The sequence below is a fragment of the Perca flavescens genome, chromosome 14, assembly GCF_004354835.1.
Source record: "Perca flavescens isolate YP-PL-M2 chromosome 14, PFLA_1.0, whole genome shotgun sequence".
Classification (NCBI taxonomy): domain Eukaryota; kingdom Metazoa; phylum Chordata; class Actinopteri; order Perciformes; family Percidae; genus Perca; species Perca flavescens.
In genome coordinates, this window is record NC_041344.1 from 18,899,884 (window position 1) to 18,924,504 (window position 24,621).

The following is a 24,621-nucleotide window of genomic DNA, read 5'->3' on the forward strand; positions in this document are numbered from 1 at the left end:
TATGCAATTTTTCCCTAAAATAGCATGAAAACGTCAAGAAATAAGAAATTGACAGGGTAAACCTCTATTTTTGGGCCTACAGACAATGTTGTGCATATCATGTCATGCTTTTTCTTGCAAATTTCTAATGTATGATTATGTAAGAGCTAGTGGTGGGACACAATCTAGATACGGCAATATATCGTTCATCTTCTTTGTGCGCTACAAGAATCAATACGCTGGCAACAAATATCAATATTTTAATTAATAAAATAAGGCGATCTAAATAGATTTTCCCCGCTCCCAGCGTCGCTACTTCATCGCTCCTTGAGGTTGCACCCATAGTTGCGCTATAGTTCTGTAATTTTAATTTACAGACCGATAAATGTATGCTGCAGAACTGTGCCGTTTTCTAACAGTTTGGACTTAGTGATTAAAAGACAAAAAACCTGCACTTAACCTTTTCACAGGCATTTTGTATTCAAAGTTGATGTATCATTATAGGATTGTCTAGCAATATATTGATTACTGCAGAATTGCTGTATCTTTGGTATCTTGAGCCATGTATTGTGGATCTTATTCAGGGCTGTAGGATTTGGAGAAAAAGTCATATTGCGATTGCAATTTATAATACTGCAATTGCAATATATTGATATCATGAGTCTACTTGCTTAATTATCAAGGAAAATGCACTAAATACTAAACATTTTATACATACAAAGTTAAATGAACATAAGAAGAAATACATAAACAAAAGATGAGCAATATTTTTTATAAATAACTTTTTTGCTGTGCTCAACAGTACAAATAATTAAATAGAACCATAAAAAAGAAAACACAAATTCTTATTAAAATAATACGGTTAGAAAAATGATACTTGTGTGTTAAACTGTTGCATGAAACTGTAATACAGCTTTATCTGTGCAAGATAGAGACCAGAAGGACTGAGTGAACTTGCAAGAACAGGAAGCGCCTGTGGGCGAAGAACATGATGTGTTGGAGATAAACATGACTGTCACAATAAGAATATTTTTACTGATTGGCGTGTTGTGTAACCAAGGTTGTAACATACTTCTTAAAAATCTGTTGCGGAGTGTGATCGGCAGTCAATTCTGTACTCATGAGGTGCATGTATTGATTCCTTGCTGTAAGTAAACAAGCTTGAAGAAGACTACAGACTCAATTTTTTTTCACATGTAGGGATTAATTAATTAATTAAATTAATTAACCTGCAACATGTCAGCTGTTTGGAAATTCTTCAGCGTGTGTGCAGAAGATAACACGTTTGCAATATGCAACACCTGCAAGGAAAAAGTAGGGAGTGGAGGGATGACACCAAAAACCAAAAATCACGTTTTTAGTTGGATATTTGGATGTGAAAAGAAGGAAATGGTTCTAACATTGACCTTTAGATGTGTGTGAATTTTAACCTGACTCCGCCAGATGGATTGCTTCGCATTTGCTCGGCATATCCATCTGGGAACTTTCCGTTGGAGAACTTTTGGGAAGGGGCGGAAATACTGGTTAGCTGCTTGGATGAACCATCCGTTTATCACCTATGTTGGTGATAGACGGGCCAAATCAACCAATCAGATCCACGAAGCGTATGAAAATACAACCACAAGCCCGCCCCTGCTGCTGCAGGCAAAGCATAGCTCGTTAGCTCAGCATGCAAGCAACATGTCGGTAAAGGAGATTTGCCGTTTGTGTAACGAGAATTTAGGAATAAAAGGCACCATTTCAGGTTCCCGGACCATATTCCAAAAGAAGGATCCAAGAGGAAAAAAGCATTAGCGAGCGGCTAACAGAATTAGGGCTACTGCTGTCTGAAAATACTGGTTAGCTGATTGGATAAACCATCTGTCTATCACCACCTAACCCACCTCAAAACCAACGCTGATTGGCCCGGTCGTTTGGCTAACGGCTCCAAATTTTCTCTGCCTCAAGATGCCAGATTGATCTGCGAGTGAAAAACTGGAACTCGCGAGATCAGGACGGTCTCACGAGGCTATGTGAATTTCCCACACCACGAGTAATTTATATAGTTCTATTTTATAGCGATCCGTTATCTGTTCAAAAAATGTTCTATGTTCTGTTCAAAATGTTGTATTAAAGAAAAGATAGGAAATAAATATTTGTGTGTGCTGTAAAGTGGTTAGAAAAAGAAATTGGAATCGGCTAAAATCGGTATTGGCTGGCCTAACTCAAAGAAAAATCGAAATTGGCCTAGAAAGTTGTAATCTGTGCATCTCTAGTTGTTATTACTTTCGGTCAAGTGAAAGATGTTACAACGTGGAGATGTGTAGAGCACACAGAGTGTTGCGTACACAGCACACCTTTTTGTTTACTCAAAATCGCACAATTTTTGCGGACGTAATCGCAAAGAGTGACATCGCGATTGCGATTAATCATGCAGCCCTATATTGTTTTGTGAGGTACCCTGTGATTCCCACCCCTAGTGAGAGTAAGAACTGACATTTATAAACAGACACTCGCACACAACCAGCCTATGAAAATGGAACTGATGTAGTTTATGTTTTTATTTGCATCTAGAGCAGGAAATTGAGATCCGATCCCAAGTGGACTCGCATTTGGAGACACATTGTACTGCCTTAACAAGCCCTAATCTGAACTGCTGTTTTTTTTTTTTTTTTTTTTTTTTTTTTTAATCCATTTCATAAATGTGTCACAATTTTTTGAAGTCACCTTTTGAAATAATGTGTTGCCATGATCAATTGTTGTGCAACACATTTGAATTGTATTTATGAGAGTCACACCCGCTTGAGTCATGCTTCAAATGTTAAGTGAAACACTGAGGTCATAATTTTGTCATCTTAACTGCCCAACTGGACAGTATTAGTATGTACATTTATGTCTGAATAGTATCACTAATGTATGTTTATTTTTCACATATCACATGACCTCTGACCACGTGATGTGATGACAACAGATAAAGGTAATGGGTCAATGCAATCAAGTACACCTGAGGAAGGCCAGATTCAGTGGGCCGAAACGTTTGCCTTATTAAAATATTTTTCGGAGCATTAAGCTGATGTGCGAATCTTTCTACTGCCAGGTAGGAGCACGTGATCATGTACCTAGAGCTGTCCACTTGTGATTGGATCACTCAGATCAGATTTTAATACCAAGTGTAAATGGGGCACTAGGATAAAATGACCACCGACACTACTGTAAACTAGCTATGTCTTTTAAACTAACCACCAGATGGCGGTGCAATATCACACTGTTCAGACCCAAGTGAGTCCGTTTTCAGGCCGCAAGACCCTTCAAGATCCGCCCTTTCAAGTTACGCCAGGGTACAATGATTGATTGAAAGTGATTTTTAACGTTTTTAAAACTAAATAAGACTGATGATGAACTAGCTAAACCCCATAATAAACTGTCATCTATTCAAAAGGACTTGATTTTTATGAATTTCTGCTATTGTTTCAGTGCTCCTAATTTGTAGTTTCTTAGGCAGAATATTCACCATATTCACTTTGTTTTTCAGTCGAGCGGGCGGTAGCTAAACTTTTTCAGTGCGGCAGCAAACTAACGTTAAAGTAAACATTCCTAACAGCCGCTAACTGCTATCAGCTAACGTTAGCTAGCTAACTATCTAAAATAGCTCTAAAAAGAAAAAATGTAACTGTTGTTCTTAACGTGTTAACACGTTACTCGTGATGTTACCCTTCTATCACGTTAAACTAGCTATGTCTAATGTGTGAAGTCACAATTGACTATAACGTTAGCTAGCTACATCTGCTGTCAGAAACGTTAACGTTAATTAAGAACAGATTGAGAACTGTGATTCACGTTACAGACTAACTTTAAGTGACCAAAACAAGCTTGAGCTCGACGTGCCAACGAATCGATTAGCGTTAATTCATTTGTTAACCACTTAAGTTAACGATAACGTTAAAGACAACGGACTTCCTACTGTAACGTTAAATTAACTTACCGAGAAAGTTAACGTTAGCGTCCGACTCGTTTTAACTAACTAGCTAGCTAGCTAGGTCCCAAGTAACGTTAATCGAAATCTGACTTCGCTCACTCACCCACGTTTGATTGCAGATCTATGGTTGTACCAAGAGGAAGTGGGCGGCGCAACAAGTTATCTTAGTGTGTGTGTATGTGTGTGTGTCTGTGTGTGTCTCAATATAAGAGTGTAGATTGACTCTATTGCAAGTAATGCAGTATTGCATTTACAAAATTTGACATTTGAAAAATGGAGCAAAGTCCATCTAAACCCCTAATATAAACATTTAGATACTACACCTCTTCAAGTGTTCTTTGTTTGCTGTGTATAAAAGAGTCTGACTTTCTGCGTGTATTTTGGAATGGGGCCTGTACTATGATCGTAGTTGAACAAACTCAGGATTGCAGGATTGGTTTAGAGTTAATAAAACCAAACCGATGCAGACATTACATTTTTGTAATAATCTGAATCTGCAAAGTAACTAAATTACCTTAAACTGTCAAATAAATTAGTGGAGAAAAACGTACATTTCCCTCTTTATTTTATTGAAGTAGAAGTATAAATAAGCAAAAACTCAAGTAATGTACCAAAATTGTATTTAAGTACAGTAGCCTACTTGAGTAAATTTAGTTAGTTACTTTCCACCAAGATTAGGTCAATATAAATTTGTGACTTGGGACATTAGGGGGTAGGTTAGGATTAGGTTCCACACACACACACACACACAAACACATACATACACACACACACACAGGTATGAAGTCATGACTTTTGATAAGTATTATTTCAGAAATTCTCAATGAAACTGCACTGTAATTTCTATTCTCCTGTTTAATTTGTCTTTTATTATTTTCTATTTTATTTGTGTTAGTCTTTTTAAAAATATAAAAATATTTTTATATTGGCTTGTGTGTGTTTCTTTTATATACTTTCTTAATGCCTTTGTGTCTTGTGTCCTTGCAGTTCAGATTAGAGAGACCTTGAGGATGTGCTCTCCTCCTGATAGCACATTGTGCGAATAACTGGACCTTGAGGATGTGCTCTGTTGCTGTGTGAATAACTGTTTCTGTCCGATAATTGAACACACTGAGACACCCTTAGATATCATTAGATATAAACTTGCCTTGCCTTAACATGCTACTGTACTGAGAACAAATATATGAGTTGCTATGCATGTACATATGAAATCCTGATGTTAGGATATCATGTCTTTTCTTGAACTAGGATATGTATGTAACGTGATATATAAAGTTAATGCTGGCTACACAAGGTTATGAGCCACAGTTGGTGGTTGTTAGTTGTGATGCCAGTAGGTTCATGAATTCATATGTACATATTCAGGAATTTGTATATCAACTAAACAGAAGCATTTATTGTGCTACTGCTGTGCTGCTTTCTTTGCACAGTACTGAGAAATCTTGTCAAAATATCATAATTTCATATGTACATATTCAGTTACTCATATGCCTTCTAGTATGAATTCATTAATTAATAAATCTTATAAAAAATAATGTCATGTTAAAAGGGAGATTATTATATTTTAGATCCAGTCAAGCGGAAATCAATCAGAAATAGAAAAAAAATACTACTATTGTACTACTATACTAATCAAAACAAATCAAATGTGGTATATTTTCTTCATTTGGTGTACTTTTGAGTATGGGTGTATAGAGGTGTAGAGGTTCAGTTTTTATACATTTAAGGTTAAAGTCTCTACAGTTTGTTATCTCACAGCAAAACAATTAACACAAATGAAGCAATCAATTTTCCTTTTATTCAGTGTTGTGTCAAACCTTTTAACTCACTATAACTTACGTAGTTTAAGTCTTACATGAAGACCCCCAACAAACAGACTCACTCACAATTACAAATCCAAGCATTGTGATGTAAAGGCATTGCCCTCCTTTTACATGCGGACCGTCTGGAAATTATTAGGGGAGTGCGGTAAGCAGAGCCATTGATCATATGAAGAGCTTTCTGATAACTTCAAATCCTGTACAACCACTGTCTGTCATAAGCTATTCTACTGTTTACTTAGATGGTTTATTTCTGATATTATAGACAGTAAACAGTAAAGTAAGTCATTTTCAACAAACTGCTGCTGTGTTTACCATGATCACTTGGATTTTTAGATAAAAAGGACAAACAATAGAAGAAACAGAGCCCCAAAGCCTCTGTTATGCAGACAAGTTTCTGTACTGTAACTAGATTGATGATAACCTTAAGTTGATTACGACATCTCCTTAAATGCAGAGTCCTTGTTTCTTAGGATTTATGACTGCAGTTGGCAGGTTTGTGTTCAGGCATCTGTGTCTGTTCCTTGTCTCTTGAACAGTCAATAACCTTGAGTTCATGACCTCTGTGGATTTTAAACTTATTAAACTTTGGGGGATAACTAAAACAAACCTGGCCCCGTCTGACCAGACACCTTCTGAGAATTTACATTTGTGTTGATTAACATGCATATAATCACTCATAATGAGAATCATACTAATCAAATTCTTTATCAATTAAATGTTTATTGAACAACTAATTACAACTATTAACCAATGAATAAATGTAATGATGAATGAATCCATTAATACAGCGGTAGGTAATTCATGAATGAGGACCAACGTGTACCACATAAAGCTGTAAATGGTATCTTGGCAAGATGGATTAACTTGTGGGAACACAGGAGACCACCAAGTAGATGACTGTATTAATTGGCATACATTCAATTTGTATTAAATAATCAGTTTCTTTGTTCCCTGGGTCCGAGAGTAGCCCCTGATGAGGATAGCAGGGCAGCACCCTGGATTGTGTGGGTGTTGGCCCTTATCTAGTCTCGCTTTGCCAGACCAGCCCTTATCAGATGGGTACTGGTCTGTGAAAGCAGTCGCAAATTAGAGCTTCAATACTGTGTTCCTCTCCAGCTGGCACCAGAAACCCCCTTTTCATTATCATTCGTCAGACAGTGGTGACTGAGTCTACAGGGGACAATCTTGGGTGAGATTGCTGAAATTCAGTTGTGCTTGGTATTTCAAGGATGAAATTGATCCTTTGAGTTTTGCAATTTGGCTTTATCTGATTATGCCGTTGTATTTTCTATAATTGTTTTGTTTGTACAGCTGAAGTCAGACCAGAACAAGACAAGGGAATGTAAAAAATCATGATGACAGAGACAACATGGTCAGCACTGCATAGGCTCTATTATGGAAATTGGAAATTGTATTAAAATGCTCATGTGCTTTGTAAGTGGTAAAATGTATTGAAGTATAATCTTAGTGATTGTTATGAAACATAGGTACCACTATACTGGAGAAGTAGTTTGCTTCTCATGCTCTGTAGCGGTTAGAAAAATTATGCTTAGAACGGTTTTGCTTCAGTTCCATTTGCATCCAAACTGCCGTTTTAGTATTTCTGTCTTTCGTGTCTAAAGCTGAGTGACCTTGCAAAGAGCACAGGATGTATCCCTGAGGGCAGAGCGCATAATGTGGAGGAGATGCCGGGCCTGACCAGAGATAAGAAGAAAAGTTACTAATTGCATGAACCCTCCTTTAAAAAGACACGAACAATCTTCAGTCATTTTCCGTACTTATGCTGAAGTGCTGTAAACTGACTCTACTTGCTGCAAGTAAACAAACTTTTAAGAGAACTCCATTTATTTTCTCCATTCTTTGATAAATAATTATCCTAACACCTTTCTTGGATAACCATGACCTGAGAATCTTCACAGAAAAAGACAAAAAAAGTTATTGTCTGGGTATTTCATTACCATCATCTCACCAACTCCAGACAGCATTAGGTTGTCTGACTGCTGTGATGGAAATTTCTTGCAGCAGCAGAGTTTAGTAAATATCAATGATAAAAATGAATACGAATAAAGACTGTTTGAAAATTAAACCAAAATCTGGTCTTTGAGCATTTATTATATTTTGCAAAATATGAGAATACAGATTCACAGGTACACGCAGTACAACTGAATGAGCATTTCTAAACTAAAATCTAAACATCACATCATCATATAGTCAAAACCTCTCTTAAGCCACCCCTCTAACTTTATATTTTAACATGGCCATAGTTGAAAAGAGGACATCATGAAAAGTCAAACCATCCTCACCTTCCCCTCTGCTCTCTGTTCTCGATATTAGCCTAAACAACAGTTTATCTCAGGAGGCAGAAGGAAACATGGTTTTGTGGCCTTCTAGACTTTGTCTGCTAAAAAGTTAAACAAATGAGGAGCTAGTGTCTCTCCAAAATAAAGCTTCTAGGCTAAGAGTTCATGGCTGCAGCTGTCCCTCTCTGGTCTTTAAGAGTCTAAGAGGAAGGAACAGCATTCTGTGGAGGTTTAAAACAATCTTTATGCCAATGGTTAAACTAAAATTTGCCACCACACTGCCACGACAGCTCAAGGATACATACATTGGGACAAATGTTCTTATCCAGAGTGGTGATGACCACTTTAATTACCTAAAGACGTTTAGTAATTTACTACTAGGCTTTAGCTAAGATCCCCGATATCTGGTCCTTTCAAAGACTCAGAAGTAAGATACCGAGACCAGGATTAAACTAATTTAATTATTAATTATTACAATTAATTAATACACTATTTTTAAATAACCATCCTCGTAATATAGTAATGTGAAACCATAGAATAGCGTTACTATGAACTGTTACATTTAGTTGACAGTCACATATATGTAGGTCTATATTATAAAAAATACAGTGTCAAACAAGTTGGGCAAAATAGTGTTCATTTTATATTTGTTAATCCTCTTACTTTAAATGTATATTTTTGTTCCGTTTATAGAGTAGTACTTCACATTCTTATTTTGCCTTTAAATAATTCCACAGATGGACTCCTTTAACTATGATAGCCTAAACTTAGCTTTTTAATTGTTCATTTGTTCTGTGACCATGAATTCCTCTCATTCTTTCAAGGGGCCATGAAGCTCACAGGTAAGAAAGTTTGTAAAAAGAACAATTAAATCAATCAACTGGGTTTTAGAATCATTGTTGACATGGGAGAAAGAAAGACTCCAGCTTTAGAGGCCAACCTTCTAATCAGAAGTAATTGCTTTTATTAAAGGTGCTTACTGCAAAGACTCAAAGCAAAATTGATCTAACTTGAAACCAGAAAACACGTACTTCCATGTTCCAACCAAATGAGTAACTGTGAATGCATTGTTCTACTAAGTGCACTCAGACAGGGATGTGAGTGTAGGTAAAAAAAGGCCAGAGAGAGAAAATCTGTGTGACTACTGTAATGGAAAATGTATTATCATGCTTATTTGTAACAAGAGAACATATGAACACTGATGTATTGAAAAGGTTATCCAGTGCAAAAGGGGAAACTGTTTCTTTGTGATAACGTGCCAGCACCTGTTAAAATAGACATCACATATACTGTGGTTTGACCTAAGGGTCATAGAGACGGCAAATGTTCAGAAATAGAAGCGGGAGGGCGACGAGACATACATCACACCTTGACAAGTGCATTCAGACGTTTCCTGCTCTTAAGGCTTCATAAATTTTACCCTTTTAGCTGTACCGGTTTTCTAGGTGTCAGACACCGTTGACCGTTGGGTTTTGTGGTGGCAAATTTTATTTTAACCATTTGTTTAATGATATTGACCATTTGTTTAAAGATTCTTTTATACCTCCACATAATCCTGTTTCTTCCTGTAGACTTAAAGGCACCAGTTAGAGAGCTGGCCTTGTAGACTATGAGCAGTAGCAGAATTTTCGATAAAGAATTGCAGCTCCTCATCTGTTTCTTTTTTGCAGATAGGGTGAAGAAGGCTATAACACTGTCTGAACCATATCTCTTTCTGTCTCCAGAGATAAGCAGGTGTTTTGTCTAATATAGGAGACACAGGAGCAGAATGGAAGGTTGAGAGATGATCTGACTGTCTATGGTATTTTTCTTAAGAAAGTGACAGTATGCTAAAGATACTTGGAGAGGGATGGCTTAACGGAGTTTCTTCACTATATAATGTTTGGGTATTTAGACTTTTAGTTAGAAATGCTCATTCAGTTGTACTGCGTGTACCTGTGAATCTGTATTCTCATATTTTGCAAAATATAATAAATGCTCAAAGACCAGATTTTGGTTTGATTCTCAAACAGTCTTTATTTGTATTCATTTTTATCATTGATATTTACTAAACTCTGCTGCTGCAAGAAAATTTCTATCACAGTTTCCTCTGTGGTGTCCGAACAACAATGCTAACAACAAACTAAGTGTTGATAAGAAATCCACTTGACACTGTTCTTGATTATAAAGTTTATTACATCAAAGAATTCAGCATCAACTTACAAGCTCTGCAGAAGCTCAGAGAGACGACAGATCTAATCTCCAAAAATAGTTGCTCTGGAGTTCTACTGTTGAAGCATGGTATATAGGCTATCACCTATGCTTTGTTTAATAACATAAGAAGTGATATGTGTGAGTATATGATTGGAGCAGAGAATCAATACCTTCCACATGGAATAGGGGAAACAGTCACGTCTGTTTTATGGGGCCCCTCTGCTATGTTAACAATTTCCAGATGTTTCAGCAAAAATGGAGCAAAGTCAATCTAAACCCCTGATATAAACATTTAGATACTACACCTCTTCAAGTGTTCTTTGTTTGCTGTGTATAAAAGAGTCTGACTTTCTGCGTGTATTTTGAGAGGGGCCTGTACCATGATGGTAGTTGAACAAACTCAGGGTTGCAGGATTGGTTTAGAGTTGACAAAACCAAACCGATGCAGTCAGGCTTTATTGGTACCATGACGCAGCTCATCTAGCCTCGTGAGACCGTCCTGATCTCGCAAGCTCCAGTTTTCAATCCATTTGGCGGAGTCAGGTTACAGCTCATCAACTTTCTCTGTCAACCCAGGCTTTGATCCTTAAACTCTGATTACTCCGCGCGCACGTGCACATAAAAGAGTGACGTCGGCACCGAACAACCAATCACGTTCGATATGGATAGAGCGAGAGCGTATATTTTTCTGCGGAGGAGCAAGAAATTATTCTTTAGAAATATGAAGAATATAAAAATGTTTTTCAAGCACGCAGTAATACCGTCTCTGCTGCCAAAGCAAGAGAACAATCTTGAAGGAAGATTGCTGATTGCGTTAATGCGTAAGTTAAAGAAATACATTCTATAGGCCATTAATGTAAAATTATGAATATAGGCTAATGTATTAAACAAAATGAAAATGTGTGTATTATATATATATATATATATATATATATATGTGTGTGTGTGTGTGTGTGTGTGTGTGTAAAATGTGAATGTATTGGCTTTGACATCCTAAGAAAGATTAATAATGGATTTTTAGATGCAACCCCAACTCCAAACGTTCTTGGCAGCTGATCAAGACAAAATATAAAAATATAATTCAAAGTGGTGAGTATTTACCACAACCTTTTATTATTTTTGTGAACATTTTATCACAAACACTTCTTTGCAGCAAACAGAAAAAAATGTGAAATCCAGAAAACTGGGGGAGGGCCACCTCCTGCAGAATACACTGTGGCGGAGGAGTTGGCTTTGAGTAATAATAAGGGGAGGCCAATTATGGATGGGGTTTCAGGTGCTGTGCAATCTGACCCTGGTGCTGGCTCCTCGATGCAAGTGACACTGGGTATGTGTGTTCAATGCATTACTAGTAATTTAAAAAAAAAGGGTTAAATATGGCTGATTCTATGTTCTGCAGTAGAGGGAAATACAGTGTCCCTGTTGAAGCCAGCACAAATGCACACAGTCTCTCACACAGAGGTCAGTACGCAGCGGACAGAACAACATGAACATAACCTTCTTTATAACAGTTATGGTTTACATTGGCCAACTTTTACTTATTAGGGTGATCAAATGAAGACACTCTGTCTGTGTGTTCTGAGACAGTTGCTGAGGTGAATGCCCAGCATGGGCTTTTTATTATGGCACACACTTGAATGTTTCATAATTAACATAATTAAGTGACTGGCCCTTACACATCTCTGTTATTGTAGGATTTTTCACAACCTGACCCAGAAACTGAGGCCTCTATACCTCAATGGGCTACAGAAGGAATGTGAACAAGGTAATACTTTACACCCTTGACACAAATTATCTATGTTTGTAAAAAGTCATGCCACTTTATGTGATTTAATTAACCTCCAGAAAACTTGTAATGATTTTTTGTGGTGGAATTGTTTCAGGTGGAAACAGACTCAGTCAGGGCCCTTTACAAAAGGAGTCTCAAACTAGACTGTTCACTAAAGGAGCTGGACTGTGAGCTGAGGAGGCTCCAAATAAAAAAAATTAAATTGGAGATCAATCAGCTGGAAAAAAAACAGATCTCAGAATGTTAACTTATTTAATCAAGTAACCCTTTAGTGTGAACACCATGAATATTTATTAATATAACTTTCTCTTGCTCTCTTTTTCCTCCCTATAGCCACATGACCAATAACACAGTTTGAGACCTATCTGCAGTGTGAATGTGCTTTTATTAAGTAAAATATTGTGTTGTGATCTCTGACAGCTGCACCAGCTGGATGGTCAAGTGTGATGGGGTCAATTTCATCTGGGAGAAGCTGGTTTTGTGGTGGTACTCGCTTCTTTCTGATAGTGGCTATATTGTGCAGAATGGCACATGCAGCCACTATCTGTGATGCCTGCTCTGGTGACACTCTTAATCATGCATTCATGATCACAAGTCATCTGCAGATGAAATCTGTTAGTTACTATTCATTTAAAGATTTATTTAAATTGCAAATAAAAATCATCACATATACATATATGTTACATGTTCTCCTAGAGCTGTGGAGATTGCAACATGTGTGCAGTCCATTGCTCCAACGACTGTCTAGGGAATCCTTGGAAAAAAATAAATATATATATATATATATATATATATATATATATATATATATTAAAAACCATTCTTAACATGTAGCTACTGTAGACTATTGTATAATAGGCTACTTAAGTGCAAGCTGCTTTTTGAAGGAAAAAAAAATTATTGTGAAAGGTTAAATTTGTTCATGTCACCCTATCAATATATCTTACCGGCAATTTTATAAAATCCCTCTTTTATGGACATGGTCGATAAATGTCCAGGGAACACAATTAAGCTATTTAAGTACCGCAGTGCGAGGACCACCTTGCGAATGGTTCGACAAACCGTGTTTTTCCCTAGGTTCTCCGCATCACCGACCGCATACAAGTAGGCCTATGTACCACTTGCGAAGAAACGCAACGCAATAGATAACATTTGCGGTAAAGTAAGTGCATGGCTTCGACGAGTCACATTTGTTATGTGAGGCTCAAGAAGTTAGCAAAGATAAGTTATTCCTTCCGCGGAATATCTGTATCTTTCATACAAGAAGTATCAGGAAAGTCAAGGGGATTTTGTCTGTCCCTAAAAACTCTTTCTCTACGAAGCGCTCGTGTAACAATTTGCGCTGAGATGTCCACAGGATTTGGAAGAAAAGGTGAAGCCATTGCAATGATTGCAACAGAGAACAGAAGCTGGGAATTAATTACGTATATATATATATATATATATATAGGTGACGTAATTAATGTATATATAGGTGACGTAATTAATGTGTGTGTGTGTGTGTTTCTTTGCTCACCGCTGATTGGTCAAACTTCTGACTGAGTTCTTGAAGCCAGAACATAACCTGCCCCGGAGCAGGTTAGCCGTGCAGCGTAAGATACTGTAGGATTTTATTCTAAAATGTGACCGATGACCGGTCTGGCCATAAAAAGGCCAGACTTAATCTGACTTCAATTCTATGGTCACTGAATAGTGTTCGCTTACTGGTAGATCAGAGAAATAGACTCAAGATTCAAAATAAGACTCCAGATTCGTCCAGTTAAAGTTAATAACAAGCTTTAGTGAATGATTTTGCAAAATACAATAAACTTGTGCACAAGGATCAGATTACTTCAAGACAAAATAGCCTATCGCTAAAACCTAGCAAACAGACAGAGATTCCCCCAGCATCTGATGCCGGCTAAACCAGAACCCTCACTTTTTATCCATTTTCGCTGTTATCAGTTGGACGTAGTCCCGTTCTTCTGGCTGCAGCCAGCTAAACACACTGTATGAAAACATGACCCTGAGTTCTCTCATTCTCAGCTCAATAGAGACAAGTATCTATTGTTGAGTCCGAACACTTGTATGTTTTTAATCTCCTACAAACTAAGGAGTTTCCTGAGAGCCAGGTCATCTTCATACTGTCACAAATCACGCGCTTGCAAAACACTGACCATTGTTGCCTCGTTCCCCCCCTGATCAGAGATGACCTTTTTTTTTTCCTCAGGCAATAATCTCAGCCTCCCTTTATAATGTTAAATCACTGTAACACCAGATGGCCTCTCATAACCATGGGAAACAAGGCAACAAGGTCAGCATCATGAACTCTACAAACCTGTTACTCTTACTCTCACAAATATATTCTAACAATACCATGGCAACGAACACAGATTCAAGCCGAGCTACTTTCATAGTACCTAAAACCCAGGGTTGGTGGAAACTAAACTGAAACATAGCTGGCTAGCCACCTAAACCAGCTTCATGGTATAGGTCCCTTCTGTCCACTCTCGAGCAATAATACTTATGACTCTTCCACATTGCACTCTGATGTTTTGTGGAAGTTGTGTTTCTGCTTGTGAGTAATAAAACAAACCAAGACAGTTTGATTCTCCTCATCTTTGTTATTGAAGACATCTTTACTCACCCTGCTGCATGAAACTTCCACCACACTACAGAACCTATTTTTATCTCAGAAGAACCATCTGTAATGATAGACAGGCTTAATAGTTAAGAAAGCCTGAAAAAAAAAATCTATATGTCAATTTAGTGCCCCAGTCTACACTCACCTATAAGATTATAAGAAAAAAAACCATACTAATACTGTGTTTGACCCTCTTTCGCCTTCAGAACTGCCTTAATTCTTTGTGGCATTGATTCAACAAGGTGCTGGAAGCATTCTTTAGAAATGTTGGCCCATATTGATAGGATAGCATCTCCCACACCATTACACCCCCCCACCACCAGCCTGCCCAGTGGTAACAAGGCATGATGGATCCATGTTCTCATTCTGTTTACGCCAAATTCTGACTCTACCATCTGAATGTCTCAACAGAAATCAAGACTCATCAGAACAGGCAACATTTTTCCAGTCTTCAACTGTCCAATTTTGTTGAGCTTGTGCAAATTGTAGCCTCATATTCCTATTTTTAGTGGAGATGAGTGGTAACCGGTGGGGTCTTCTGCTGGTGTAGCCCATCCGCCTCAAGGTTGTGCGTGTTGTGGCTTCACAAATGCTTTGCTGCATACCTCGGTTGTAACGAGTGGTTATTTGAGTCAAAGTTGATCTTCTATCAGCTGGAATCAGTCGGCCCATTCTCCTCTGACCTCTAGCATCAACAAGGCACTTTCACCCAGAGGACTGCCGCATACTGGATGTTTTTACTTTTTCAGACAATTCTTTGTAAACCCTAGAAATGATTGTGTGTGAAAATCCCAGTAATTGAGCAGATTGTGAAATACTCAGACCAGCCTGTCTGGCACCAACAACCATGCCACGCTCAAAGTTGCTTAGATCACTTTTCTTTCTGACATTCAGTTTGGAATTCAGAAGATTGTCTTGACCAACACCACACCCCTAAATTAACTGAAGCAGCTGCCATGTGATTGGTTGATTAGATAATGGCATTAACAAGAAATTTAGGTGTTCCTAATAATCCTTTAGGTGAGTGTATAACCCAATTCTGCATAAATTGATTTTTGAATATAGACAGTTTTTTTTAATCCCTATTCCCAATACTCAAAAAGCCTTGGTGCAACTGTGCCCTTGTCTAATTTGGATATTAGAGATGCCAAAGTACCAAGAGTTGTAGGGCGTCGATAAGTGACCCGTTAGATTCAATCTTTATTAATAAAGTAATTTCTCTATGAAAAACAACAAGAAACAAAAACAAGTAAACTCGTCTTAGCCAAATAGGAAATTAAGACATTTATGGAAGAAATATACAATATATATTTCACATTTAACAGAAGAACTGCATTTTTACAGGAAATGGTTAAAAACTGAACAGAAGCTTAATATTATATTTGAAAAGGTTTCCAAACACATCTTTCATATTTAAAGCAATGAAAAACAAGTTACTTGATGGGCGTACAGCAGAAATAACTTGGGTCTGATTGTTCACATGGTTTTACAGGTAGTTTCATGGATGAGTGGCACTGAACACAGAGGGAGCTCCAACAAAAAACTCTGTGCCAGAGGCAAAAAAGGAGTTTGCAGATGCCTGGGATATGATGTCAGTGTTGGCTGTAGCAGGATTGTTAATGATTGGAGGGTTAAGGTAAACTTGAGGCGTGTTCTGTGTTATGTGGTTGCTGTTCTGAGTTGGAGCAATACTGTTGGTGCTATATTCGTTCAGGTAACTCGATATTTGTGAATTGTTGGCTGGATTCGGGAATGGAACAGCGCCTACGTAGGCAACATCATTGGTCACTTTGCCATGTCCAGCAGCCAGGGAAGTTGCTACTTGTCCATGAGGAGTACTGCTGCTGTAACAGCCACTGCTGCTGCATTCCCAGCGGTGGAGGTGCTATACCGTGTCCAGTTGATTGCAGCCTGAAGTGGTTTGCTTCCTGCTCTGGGTAAATCTGGCTTGGATAGAACTCCCTTGTAGACTGCCCCTCACATAGGTAGGAACTCCCACTGTATACCGGAGGGTTGTTGGGTGTTGTGTAACTTCCAACAGCCTCAGAAGAAAAATAACCCGACTGTCCATTTATGACATAAGCCATCTGACTGCACTGACCATATCCTCCTGAAGCGTCACTGAGGCTCACCGTTCCAGCTGGGGAGACGATGCGAGTGACCCGATTGCCCCCGTTTACTTCAGTGTGGTCCGCCTGTCCATTATAGCCAACCATAAACTGCTGCTGATGGGGGGTTTGCCTGACAGTTACGATGGTGTTAATGGGCAACTGACGGACCCCAGTGTTGTCAGTCTCTGTGCAATCTCTTGGCTGTGGTATCGTTCTTGGGTTATCGCGAGTGATTTCACAGTAGATGGAACTAGGGTTTAACTGCCTTGTGTTTTCAGAGGTGCTCTGAGCATCGACACTCTTCTGGCGTTGTGGGCCACTGGGGTCAGCAGTGCTGGCAAAGGGTAACATGGTACCGACTGCATTGGCTTCGGTCGCTCCGAGCAAAAGGTCGCCACCCGTTGAAACGGAGCCCTCAAGAGATGAGTTGTTGGCATTAGGGGTGCAGAGTTGGTTCTCGTTGCCCAAGATCACAGGAGCTGCTGTTGAGAACTTCTCCACTGAGTTAGCACAGGATGGATGCCACTTTACATCCCATCTTGTTGTTATTTTGGCCATTTTAGTCGGCACAGACTCTGGATCCCATCTTCTTTCCATACCACTTTCGGAAGAATTGTTAGCGCAGGAGGTAGTAGTCTCACCATAACCTGGAGTGGATGTGCAAGAGGACATATTTTTCTCAGACTTTTTCTCCCTCACCAGAGCCATTAGTCGTGTAAACTCTGCCCAGTCCACAATGGATGTGTCCTGTTCATCAAATCCAGGTCCTGTGTCTTTGTCCTTAGAGGACAGGAGGGTGGATGTTGCAGGAGGGTTAACAGAAGTGGACTCAGAGGCTACTTGGGGGTTTGAATGACTGAAAGGATCCTCGTGTTGGGGGTTACTGGGGAAACTTCTGGCCAGTGTTTCAACAGATCCAACCGTTGGTCCTTTACTTTTTTCTTTTTTTGTTCTTTTTTTCTTTTTGCTGGTTGGAAGGTATTTATCTCTAGGAGACACTGACTGGGTTTGACTTGTTTTAGGACTAACAATAGAGGAAGATGGGGATTCTGAGTGCACCTCTGCCTGTTTCACCTGCAACTCTGGGAAAGGCCTCTGGTGCTGTGAGACTGGGTGTCTGGGTTCTGGTTGCTCTTGGAGACTGAGACACGCTCCAGCCCCAGGGATACGAGAGATAACAGAAGCAGGCTTTGAGGATACGCTAGTCACATCCAGACGACTCAAGACTGTGCTTTGTTTGACCCCATCCAAATCTCCAACTGTTTCTTCCAAATTATGTTTCTCAGTTTTATGTCTTGCTCCTAAGAGAGAAAATGGAGGAGGAATAAGAAAACCTTGAATTTATTACAGCACAGACAGGAAATGATAAGCACCAGTTCGGCGTTCTCGATAAATTATACAGTATACAGTGGCAAGAAAAAGTTTGTGAACCTTTTGGAATTTCATAGCCTGGTTGACACCAGACCCTTCTCAGTTGTAACAGAGTGGGTCTGGGAAAGGTCATGGATGACAGCTCATTTCCAAAGGGGCGTCACCAACGGACGCCGCTCAAATGCCTCTGGGCGCATTGGATAGTCCTTCAACCAATCAGACCGACAATCCAGGTGATGCGTTTCACATCCAATATCCAACAAAAAGAAATTTGATTTTGGTTTTTGGTGTCGCCTTTCCACGCCCTACTTTTTTCCTTCCCACCATGGCGCCCACAAGCGAGTGCATGTCGCTCTCTTTTGTAGCTAATGTGACTGTGGGGTCAGCGGTTGTGATTGGTGCCTCGATTTTGGGGACATTGGAAATGGGTTTGAATGGGCTCTTTGCCAGACTGACTTGCAGAGCAAATCTCAAATTTGCCGGAAGTTCGTCAGGGTTTACCCAGGCTAGGAATTTCATGGTTTTCTTCATAAAATGTGATCTGATCTTCATCTAAGTCAATGCTATTGACAAACATAATGTGTCTAAAACAATAAAAAAAAATTGATCTTTCATGGCTTTATTGAGAGCCAAAACAAAACTCCTAGTGCTTGTGGAAAAATTATGTGAACCCTCGAGTTAATGACTTCAAAAAAGCTAAATGGAGTCAGGTTATAGCGCACCTGGAGTCTCTTTAGGACAATGAGTTTGGAGGTGTGGACTACAGCTACTTTGACTGATAAAAAAAACCTCAAACTTTTGGAGTTTGCTCTGCACAAGAAGAACACGCTTACGTGAGCCATGCCTCGCCAAAAAGAGCTTTCAGAGGATCTACGATCAAGAATTGTTGATTTACATAAAGCTGGCAAGGGTTACAAAGTTATTTCAGAGACTTTAGAAATTCACCAGTCTACAGTTAGGCAAACAATCTACAAATGAGACACTTTGGGATTGTTGCTCTACCAAGAAGTGGGCGCCCAGTCAAAATGACACCAAGAGCACAACGAAGACTCATCAATGAGGTCAAGAAACAATCCTGAATGACAGCCAAAGATTTGAAGGCATCATTGGAACTGGCTAACATCTCCGTTCATGAGTTTACAATACGTAAAACATTGAACAAGCAGGGTATCTATGGCAGGACACCATAAAGGAAACCACTGCTTTCGAAAAAGAACATTGCTGCAAGCCTGAAATTTGCAAAACAGCACATTGACACTCCACAGCGGTATTGACAAAACGTTTTGTGGACTGATGAAACTAAGATTCAACTATTTGGAAATACCACACAGCACTACATCTGGTGTAGAAACGGCACGACATATCATCATGAAAACATCATCCCAACCGTTAAGTATGGTGGAGGAAACCTCATGATTTGGGCCTGCTTTGCTGCATCAGGGACTGGTCAGCTTGGAATCATTGAGGGGAATATGAATTTACACCGGAGCAAGTCCACAACAGAATGGCTTCAGAAAAATAAAATCTGCCTTTTGGAGTAGCCAAGTCAGAGCCCAGACCTCAACCCAATAGAGATGCTACGGATTGACTTGAAGAGGGCCATACACGAGACGTCCAAAGAATATGACAGAGCTAAAGCAGGCCTGCCAGGAAGAATGGGCTAAGATTCCTCCTCAATGATGTGCAGGTCTGATCCACAGCTACAGGAAGCGCCTGGTTGAGGTTATTGCTGCCAAGGGAGGATCAACCAGTTATTCATTCCAAGCGTTTACATACTTTTTCCACTACCATTTTGAATGTTGAATGAGCGTGTTCAATAAAGACATGAAAAGTCAGAATTTGTTTGTTATTATTTTGGACACATTAGGTTTGTCAGTACTCTTGACTTAGAGGAAGATCAGATCACTTTTTACGACAAATTTATTCAGAAAACAATGAAATTCCAAAAAGGTTCACATACTTTTTCTTGCCACTGTATATAAAAAAAGATTTATTAGAAATGGGGTCAGATTCACAAAGCAGGCTCAGACATTTTGTCAACATCAGAATTCTCAACATAACATTAAAAGACACAAATTCACACCATATTACAAACAATTAAGGCACCGGAAAACATGAATACATCATTTTAAATGTATAATAGACGGAGAATTACCAAGACAAACCTACAAGTGTTAAGCAAGTCATGCTAGCTTCTGGTTAACTAGTAACAAAATACATTTTGTGTGCACAGTCAAGCAAATTGTTTACAAGAGTGGACCTGAACCTGTGCCACCGTGGCCCGTCTCAGGTGCCTGTGCTGGCTGCATCTTCATGGGAAGAGATTCTTCTGGACTCTGCCGGGCCTCAGGCTGCTGGTCTGGGCAACAGAAACCAAAACGCAGAGCTTGTAACCCATATCCTGCTTGTATTAGTCATTCTAGTAAGGCTGTGTATATGAATGAGAAGCAAATGACCCTGTAACTGGGCTTATGGGACTCACCTTTTTGTTGTAGAGTACAGATGGGTAGACTTTTGGTGATCTTTTGCACCACTTTTATAGCTACAAAAAGCAAATAGCACAGTTGATACAAAATATGGTATACTCCCATGGACCATACACACTGTACACTTTGCTAAATAAGCTTACGGTTACCTTCATCGAACGAAGCTGTCCGGACATATTCATACAGGTCCTCTCTCATGATTATAACCTTTTAAGAGAAGACACAAACGGCAACAATTACCATGATGGATGTGTGTTTCCACTTTAAGACAAATAAAGCAGTTGTATGCGTAAGAAACATCTTGTTGTAAGGGAAAGTTCACATATGTATAATCATGTTTGAATATCTTTATTACATATATTGCATCATGGTTGACTTTCTTTATTGCATAGTAATTGATAGGTGAAATAATCAAGCCTGCATGTACTCAAATGTATTTTCACATTTCATATGTTCTATAATGTGTTATTACGATCAAGGGAGAAGGTCACAGGGAGGCAAAAAGGCCCCTATGCGTGCGATGGTGGAATCTGGTTCAGAGGTTTAAGTTAATAACAAATTAGAGGCCCCGATTGAGTAACTAATTGAATAACTGATTGAGTAACAGATGGCCTTTGGAGGGGACCTACAGGATGCTTGAGTCTACCAGAGCATGGGAACCTGACAGTATTAGGACAAAATCATGGATGAGGGTTTCCAGATGAGTTTCAGGATCTGTAAGACTGTAAGATCGATCCGAAATTCGGAGAGAGCACTTGGGTCTGTGCAGCGGTGCATGGCTAGATGCTCTCCCTCCTGAGAATATTGTTCAATATTGAATAAAGCTGCCTATAATCTGAAATCATCGGAGTCGTCATCTTTGAGCATCTCCATCATCAATTTCCAGGGAGTTCCATCTCTCAGTAATGTCTTACCTTCTCCTATTGATCATTTTGAATCTGTACCATGTAACCTTTTTAATCCAAGCAAACCTGATTGTTCCCCAGAGTATCATAAATGTAACATGAGGGTTCTTGGAATGTGCATGACAAAAAGGTTTGTTAGTATTTATCACCGCAGTAGAAGTAAAGATATTTGCGGGGTAGTAAATCTGTAATTAAGACCAGACTAAGATGCCTCTGGGGGAACAGTCCCATCGCATCAGTGGGAAAGTACCAAAAAGGGTCAAGCCTTGACCTTTGGGAGAACTAGCAGAGGGTTGAGCATAAATATAATGTCACAACACTGTTTTGTTTGTCCCGTTTGTCAGAGTGGAATTGCCACACCTAAATAACACAATTTACAGTGCTTATTAAAAACACAATTAATACATTAATAACCATATCTTGCCAAAGATACCCCATGGGCATTTGAGATAACATGCATGATACATGGACCTAACAAGTTACCTGTGCATCTATCTTGTTGTAACGCTCCTGTTCTGAGAGCATCTGGGCTACTTCCTTTAAAAGTTCCAGTTTCATCCATTGGTGCAGATCCTCCTCCAGCCAGAAGTGCAGATCCAGAGGGTAGTGCCTCCACTGAAACACATGCATCTGTCATAAAAAAAAAAAAAAAAAAAAAAAAAAAAAAACATGGAAGCAATTGTTAAATACTTTGGTCGTTATATTGTATTGTTGTTGCATTGTATTTTGCATTATTGAGACAACACTCACTGTGCATTTGAGCTTGTGCTCATTGCTACGCATGTGTTGACAGATGTCACCGAAGGAGAGAGTCTCCCTGCAGCTCTCACAAAGGTAGAACGAATTCTGCTTTATCCCTCGACACTCCCACACAGATCCCAGACCTGATGACGACATGCTGTCTTTAACATATTGTATGCTTTTGTGAAATGACATGAACTAATGGGAGGGAATAAGGTTTGCTGTGGAAGGAAACACACCCTACCTATGATTGGTTCAAGGTCATATTTCAACACCCTCAAGAATGTAGACAAATTACTGCAGCTCCATGCGCTTTTCCCTGTGAAAACGATACAAAATTATTGTCCAAAAATGACGGTATGCTTGATGAATTTACTGTTTATTAGACCCCAGATGAGACAAGAAGCTAAAGTTAGCGAACGCTGCAATCCCTCCCTCTGCCGCCCGCGATATTACGAATCCAATATGGCCACGCCAAGAGCCGCCCTTCAATAGGGCTTTTCTTATAGATTTCATTTGAGAGACCACTACCGGCTTTCAAATAAGATATTGTACGTTTAACACCTACCTTGTGAGTGTTTTGATACACATTCTGCTTTCTCGCTGGTTCTTAGTTGGTTCTGTTGTTGTGTATTCACCGTTGTAGCATAAGAGGGCGGGTTCTGGTTGAAGAATTTTACAAGTGATGTTTCCTGAGAGCCTTCCAGCACCTTCCGCGTGTCCTGTAACTTTGGATCACTTCTCTCCTGCTGTTGTCTCTTCTCGGGATCAAAGGTTTGAGCAAACTTGCCCGTGGAGTCAGCGGCACCCTGAGTCTTCTGCATTTGGACTGCTGGGAGGTAGGGATGAGTGAGATGGTAGATTTGTGTAAATGAGAAGGAAGAGAAAACATTGCAAGGACTAACAATGACAAGACACTGTATATTTAAATGTATTAACAGTGGTATCTACAATTGGTTAATTTTACAAAAATAATACACAAATAGCAAATGATAATAGTGACTTAAAATATGAGTGAATCATGAGTATGACACAGAACCAACATACCTGCAATGCCTGCGTCGTGAACGCTAGGATTGGGCTCATTTTTATTCAAGATCGGCCACGAATGAAGCTGGTCTGAAATTGTGTCATTAGCTTCTGGCTCTGAACTTTTTACGCTCTGAGCTCTGTCCGACTGACTCACAGCAAGAGTTTCTTCCTCTTTTGAACTGGATTCAATTTCTGAATTAAGAACCAATATATCAAAAAGTGTGAATTGTATAAGAGTAGAGCATCTGGAACCAATCTTGTGTGTAGGCGTGTGGGTTCTCACCTGGAATCTGGATCAATAGTGCCTTGAGCTCATGTTTTTTCTCCTGCTCTGATTGGTTATCAGAACGTTTTTCTTCCTGTTGCATGTACATCCCTGAGAGACAAAATTGCAGTGATTGGTTTAATATAATTACATACTTCTGGGCCTCATTCAGAGGTCTTCTAATAACATCCCAAAGACATGAGTTTCTCAAGTTCAGAATAAAATTCAGACGGGGCAACAATGAGAAAAATACAAATACATTTTTAAACTTAAATGGTGCTTAGAAAGGACACCTGAATTTACCGTCATCTGGGCTTGAAGCTTCATATGGACTGGCGGAAGGAAACTGCGGTCTCAAAACCTGTGCAGTACCGGCTGTGGGGGGTGATAAGACCTGCGAGTCTCGCAGTTCCAATTTTTCTTTCAGCCTTTCAATAGCTGAGAAGCAAGATATAATTAAGACAATTGTGAATGTAAACTGGCATGAATGATTTATCATTTATTCAGGTTTGATAACGGTGACTCCGCTCATCTGGATACAAAAGACTGTAAATAGAGACAGTTGATATGGTATGAAATTACATGGTTTATGCTGAAGACTGAACACATCATTATCATATCAGACCATACTTTTTTTTTAAGCCAATCAGATCTTACAGATAGGCATACTCATCTACTGACCATGGGAAAGGAGTCTATTGACTATTTTCAGGTTAACCTAGGTTTAAAAATCCCACATATACACGCAAACTTTGGTGGAAAAGGGGTATAAGAGTCTAGCATGTCCATTATACGGATGTGTGAGAACAGATGATTTGTTTCATTTATTTATACATTTATACAACTGGATGCTTTTAATTATTCCCAATTGCAAACAATTTTCTTTAACTTACAGATACACTTTATATTATAGTTTTACAGTAAAAGGGTTTTTCTCTAGATAAAAATAAACATCTACAGTATTGTGCTTTTAGGGGGATAATTCCTCAGACAGTTATCTGCTAATATTGCTGAACAGTTCAACAAACAGCAGAGGGCTCTTTGTTAT

The 24,621-nt window shown here is 39.1% G+C and overlaps 2 protein-coding genes across 7 annotated transcripts in view; both read right to left on the reverse strand.

The window, feature by feature from the left end:
• The window catches only part of LOC114568019 (uncharacterized), a 12,664-nt gene extending 8,544 nt beyond the window's left edge, over positions 1 to 4,120 (reverse strand). The window contains exon 1 of one of the 2 annotated variants that reach the window (XM_028597360.1): positions 4,038 to 4,120. The gene's annotated coding sequence lies outside the window, so the exon portion shown is untranslated. The other variant, XM_028597359.1, reaches the window with a different exon arrangement.
• An 11,811-nt stretch (positions 4,121 to 15,931) lies between these two features.
• The window catches only part of LOC114567582 (uncharacterized), a 42,911-nt gene continuing 34,221 nt past the window's right edge, over positions 15,932 to 24,621 (reverse strand). For 3 of the 5 annotated variants that reach the window (XM_028596642.1, XM_028596643.1, XM_028596639.1), the window contains 11 exons: positions 23,877 to 24,011; positions 23,592 to 23,684; positions 23,324 to 23,500; positions 22,845 to 23,108; positions 22,521 to 22,595; positions 22,286 to 22,419; positions 22,019 to 22,165; positions 20,780 to 20,837; positions 20,627 to 20,686; positions 20,405 to 20,503; positions 15,932 to 18,074 (listed from right to left, as the gene is read on the reverse strand). In XM_028596642.1, coding sequence (XP_028452443.1) covers positions 16,441 to 18,074; positions 20,405 to 20,503; positions 20,627 to 20,686; positions 20,780 to 20,837; positions 22,019 to 22,165; positions 22,286 to 22,419; positions 22,521 to 22,595; positions 22,845 to 23,108; positions 23,324 to 23,500; positions 23,592 to 23,684; positions 23,877 to 24,011 — 2,876 coding nt within the window. In that variant the 3' untranslated portion in view covers positions 15,932 to 16,440. The remainder of the gene's footprint in view (positions 18,075 to 20,404; positions 20,504 to 20,626; positions 20,687 to 20,779; positions 20,838 to 22,018; positions 22,166 to 22,285; positions 22,420 to 22,520; positions 22,596 to 22,844; positions 23,109 to 23,323; positions 23,501 to 23,591; positions 23,685 to 23,876; positions 24,012 to 24,621) is intronic. The other 2 variants (XM_028596640.1, XM_028596641.1) reach the window with 2 other exon arrangements.